The 5,905-nt window shown below is 31.6% G+C and overlaps 1 protein-coding gene across 1 annotated transcript; it reads left to right on the top strand.

The window, feature by feature from the left end:
• The first annotated feature begins 1,570 nt into the window (after window positions 1–1,570).
• Window positions 1,571–5,660, top strand: LOC131166751 (pectinesterase-like). Its single transcript, XM_058125321.1, has 2 exons — window positions 1,571–2,471; window positions 4,972–5,660. The coding sequence occupies exons 1-2, from the start codon at window positions 1,571–1,573 to the stop codon at window positions 5,658–5,660; spliced, it is 1,590 nt and encodes a 529-aa protein (XP_057981304.1).
• Window positions 5,661–5,905: the final 245 nt, after the last annotated feature.

Raw genomic sequence — 5,905 nt, 5'->3', positions numbered from 1 at the left:
TTTTATTTTCCATTCATTTCCTTTTCCCAATAAGATCTTTGATCCAAGTAGACCTTTGTTGTTTAAAAATTCAAAGTGAATTTTTTGACCAACAGTACCTAAAACACACACACACACACACACACACATATAATTGAAGAAAAAATTGAATGAAGTCAATTAGGGATCAATTTCTTATATCATATTAGTGTATTATTAACATTAAAATTCATAAAAAATAGATATAATCATGTATGCATATATATACATACACACATATAATATATGAGATTTTGCTCATTATATTTAATAGCACTACTATATTAGCGTTGCCTAATACCATGACAACTAATCAACTTAATTAATGTACTCTTTAAAGATAGAGGGAAGTTATTAGCTATTCTGATAATAGGTATTGATGAAAATGGTGGCGATAATAAAAGAACTAGTTTTTAACATATAAATCTTAAATAGTTTTCATGCATAAAGTCAATTAATATTTTTATGCACAAAAAAATTCAGAAAATAGATACACCATCTAGGATATATGATGAACATGTCTTATTATATTGTTTTAATATTTTTTAAGTGAGACTCTTATCTACTCACAATTTACTTAAGCAAGACTCACAATCTTCTATAAATAGGTATTGCTTAAATTAAAGAGGATAACACAATGTAACGAGATTGGTAGAAAATTGATTTCGTGTGGTACCTCGGCCCATTCCTTGCATATTTTTTTCTCTATTTCACCTTTCATATATTGCAAGCATAAAATAATATAACCCACTTGTACTTTCTAAAGCTTCTCCATAATTAACTCAATTTACATTAATTCCTTACAATATGGATCTTAGTCTCTATATATCTCGAGTTTATTGGGCAAGAAATAGCATTTGGGTCCCATATTTTTATTTTCATCATTATGTATCGATTGACTTTTATTAATTTGGTGGTCAAGAAAATATCAAATGGGACCCATCCTCAACCCGTGATCTCTACACCATGTGATTTATTTGGAATAAAAGCATTTTATAGTATCTATCCTCATTACATATACAAGTCACATGTATAACCATGTTCTTTTTTCTTTTTTTTTTTCTTTCAATTTTTTGGGTCAATTATAATACTAATCTACCTTGATCACATGTATGGAGTTGCATTGCAAAAGACAAATAACCATTTTCTATAACGATACTTCCACCATGCGCGTGTTTATCACCATGACACGTGATCAGTTAGAAAACATGTACATGAGCAAGTGTGTGTTAATTATGAACCAATACACGTTCTCATCACTTTCAATTACTATAGGCATATAAACAATAATTCTACACATAATTTGAAGACCGAATAAGTAGACTTTATAATAAAAGTATCAACGATGTTGACAGACAATGCCCTTCTTACGTACGAACACTTTGCATGCGTGTCAACATCATAGTAAATTTGGATTTAAAGTGCATAAGTAGGATATCTTTTTTGAAAAAAGGTCCTCAAATATGCTTCAACATACATGTATATATAAGAAGTTGTTATCCAGTTGATGCAAACCCCAGTGTCATGATATAGAATCCATCTTGAATTAGAAATGACTCATCAACTAGTATTTGTAACACTCACGGTACTTATTATATGTCTACTTTTTTCTCAACACAAACCTACTTCTGGCAATAGTCTAGCTAGTCCAAACCAGTGGTGCAGCCAAACCCCTTTCCCCCAAATTTGTGAGCAGCCCCTTAGCGGTCATCCTAACTCTGGTATTGTCGAGCAAAAGTCTGATTTTCTAAAGTTGGCACTACAACTAGCTTTGGACGGCGCTGTCCATGCCCAGAGCATTGTTGATTCACTAGGCTCCAAATGCAACGACAAAAATGAAATAGCTGCTTGGCTTGATTGTCGCAAACTCTACGGCTATACTGTCTCGCGCCTCAACAAAACAATTCTCACCACAAACTGCACACAGATAGATTCACAAACATGGCTTAGCACTGCCCTTACCAACCTCGAAACCTGTCAAGCCGGGTTTGTGGAGCTCGGGGTTATCAAGCACATATTGCCCTTAATGTTAATTGACAGCGTGGGGAACTTGATTCGCAATGCTTTGGCTCTCAACAAGTTACTATCATCAAAATTTGAAGTAGAAGTGTCTAATAGGTATGAAGACGATGGTTTTTTTGATTGGGTGAAACCCAGCGATCAAAAGCTCTTACGACAACCTTCTTCATCCCTAGCTTCTCAAGCGAATTTGGTGGTGGCAAAAGATGGGTCGGGAAATTACCAAACGATAGGGGAAGCGATCATTAATGCAGCATCAAAGTGGTCAGGGAGCGGAAGATTTGTAATTTGGGTGAAGGAAGGGACATATATTGAAAATGTTGAGATAGGATTGAAGAATATAATGCTGGTGGGGGATGGTATTGGCAAAACTATAATCACCGGTAGCAGGAGTGTACAAGCCGGCTATACAACATTCAACTCATCTACTGTATGTAAGTAACTTTGTGCCTAGCTAGGTTCTACTTCTTTTATTTTTATCTTCTTTTTAGATTTGTTAAGAGGCTCACGAGTCATAGATCATGCATAGCATATAGATTATGTTATCCCCTATTCCACAATTTGTTACATCTCTTCTATGATTTCAACCATAGACTCTAAAAAATCAACTATTTTTTGTAATTTTTTGAAAAAAATTAAAATAAAAAATGAAAAGTATTTTTCAAAACTAAATGGACCCTAAATGTCACGAGTCCATATGATACTAGTAGAGCAGATAAAACAAAATAAGGCTCATATGTTGCACCCATTCTACTATTGTCATGTGGGCTCATCATGGTAAAAGATCGTATAAAATAGTATTACTTAAAAATATTATTGACATTTATATTTTTAGAAGAAAAGATTATAACTTAGTTCCTATATTATTTGGAGAAAACTATACTAATCCTTATATTCTCAATTGATATGATTAAGGACTTGTACTTCTAAAATTTAACAATTAAAATCCACCTCGTGATTATAGCTTCTCATTCTTCTACTCTTCTTCTTGTTTCAAATTTTTCAATTCTATTTGAAAATCGTAACATATAGAGGAATGAAAAGTAGAATACAAAGAATTGACTTTTTCAAATTTAGCTATCAAAAAAAGTGAGAAATATATATACATATAAAACCAATGAATACAAATTTGATTTTACATATATGGTGGAGGCCAGAAACACACATAAAAAAGATAATGTTAAGATATTATTTTGCGCGCTGCTAAGAATATTTGAAGTAATGTTTATTGAACTAAAATCTAATAACTAAATTAATAAATTTTAATTCAAATATGGTTAACAATTATAGAAATGGTTAATACATCCAATTTTTCATTTGGCTCTCACAAAATTAAAATTAAAATTTTATGTACATTGTAGTAAATTTTAATTCAAATAAGATTAACAGTAATAGGAAATTTTAATTCGTCCAATTATCCATATTATTTGTGACAAAATTTAAATTGAAAGTTTACTTTAAATTTCAAAGTATTGATAATTTTATTTATGTATATATATATATATATATATATATATATATATGTAAATGAGCATAGACAAAGGGAGATGGGGTCTGGTATAGATATTTTGTAAAAGAATTGGGTTTCAGCCTCTTAAAATATCTTAAACGAATCTCATTGTGGTGTATAAAGTTTAGTAATTAAAAATAATTTTATGAATATTCGAGGGCTTTCAGCATTTCATAAACACCAAAAAATTAAATAAAATAATAATAATTAAATAATAATGTTTTTATTTTGTTTGAACATCTTTTTATTTTACCATAATTTATTCCTTTATTTTTTTTTTCCAATATGATTAGCTTATTCATCTATTTGCAAACTAAAATTAACAAATTTAATATTTAAGAACAATTGTTTTTAAATATTTTAACTATTTCAATTTTATCTATGTTTCGTATTTGTTAACATTTATTTTTTAAATTATTGAGAACCCAGGGTAGCAGGAATTCTTTGAACCCTTTCTGTGAACATTATACTTTTTATTTTATATTTTTGCCATGATATTTTTGAATAACTCATGACACATTATAAATAATGCTTATGATTAATAAAACTAAAGATAAAACTCGTATAAAATAAATAGATGAATTAAACTTTACAAGTTTGCTTTATCAAAGCCTAATAGCTTACAAAATTCAACAAAGTAACTAACTTTCTCTTATTTGAACTTTGAAATTAACTACTTTTTGCTTCTAAATATTTTCATTTTTTTTTTGTCAATACCATTCCCCAAGTCAAAAAGTTTCTTTCGAGGTCATTTTTTTAAAAAGAAAAAAAAAAAAGAAAAAGAAGAAAACTTGTGCTGCATATGCCCCCATATGCAATCTTGAGAAGAACCAACTTGTTTTTGTACAATTGAAGATTGAAGACTTAAGATTTGATGGCATTAAAATCTTTGATGAGAACCCAGGGCTTCATAATATTCTTCTAAATTGTTGTCAATTTAATAATGTCTCCTATTCAAATGGAGACTAGCATATATTGAAATAAAGTAACCAAGGACTAACTATTTGAAACTGCACAAGTTGACTACCAAGTGCCAAGGCATCAATTGGTAAAGAGCTAACATCCCAAAGCACTCATATTCCCTCTTGAAAATCGTTGAGATTTTACACGATATAATCTTAAAAAGTAAACCATTTTCAAACCTTGTTAGCTTGAGCACTACTAAATTGTGACTTATGTATAACTACCATAGTTGGTTTGTACAAGTTACGATACTCCTTAATTGCTCTAAGGAATCTTGACTCCCAATCCCATAGTGATTCCAATATGATAGAAATATATATATTAGAAACCTTAGACTAATTAATTTAATTGTAATATTTTCATTCGCTTCTTAAACATTTTAGGGAAAGAAGAAGAAGAAGAAAGACCAACTTTGGATTAATCAATTAAAAAATATTTATTTATAAATTTTGAATTTGTAGCTATTACTGGCGATGGATTCCTAAGTCGAGGCATAACATATCAGAACACCGCCGGAGCAATCAATAAGCAGGCCGTAGCACTCGTTTCCTTATCTGATCTTTCAGCATTCTACCAGTGTAGCTTTGAAGGGTACCAAGATACTATTTACGTCCATTCTGGAAGACAGTTTATCAGGGAATGTGATATTTATGGAACCGTCGACTTCATATTCGGAAATGCTGCAGTAGTATTCCAGAAGTGTAACATCTATGTAAGAAAGCCCATTTACAATATCAATGTGGTGACAGCCCAAGGGAGGACTGACCCTAACCAGAACACTGGAATCTCCATTCACAATTCTAAAGTCATTGCTGCTCCTGAGCTTAAGGCCGTTCAGAATGGCACTGTTTGTACATACCTTGGAAGGCCATGGCAGAAGTACTCGCGAACAGTCTTTATCGTTAGTTACCTAGATAATCTGATAGATCCGGCAGGGTGGACAGAATGGGATGGGAACTTTGCTCTTGACACCTTGTATTATGGAGAGTATGGTAACACAGGAGATGGGGCATCCACCAAGAACAGAGTGAAATGGTCTGGCTATCATGTTCTCAATGTCGCTGAAGCTTCCAAATTCACTGTTGAAAATTTTATATCTGGAAGTGATTGGTTGGCATCCACCGGCGTGCCTTTTGATCTAGGCCTTTGATATATACGTGTGCGCGCGCGTGCGTGTTTGTGTTGATCTATGTTGCCTGCCATTTGCACATTGAATAACTTGTCTTCTATTAGCACACTCTAATTGAAGAGCTTAAACATGTATTTTGATCATCCAGAAAATTTGTCATCTGCATGTTTTTTTATCCATTTTTTTTTTTGGGAGTGCGGGTGGGTTAAAACACTTGACATGAATTCATATTTCGTGATAATAAATATAATAAACTAAGTTATGTT

Source organism: Malania oleifera, chromosome 10, assembly GCF_029873635.1.
Source record: "Malania oleifera isolate guangnan ecotype guangnan chromosome 10, ASM2987363v1, whole genome shotgun sequence".
Classification (NCBI taxonomy): Eukaryota; Viridiplantae; Streptophyta; class Magnoliopsida; order Santalales; family Ximeniaceae; genus Malania; species Malania oleifera.
The sequence above is the reverse complement of the archived record's forward strand: the minus strand, read 5'-3'. Positions and strand labels throughout refer to the sequence as shown.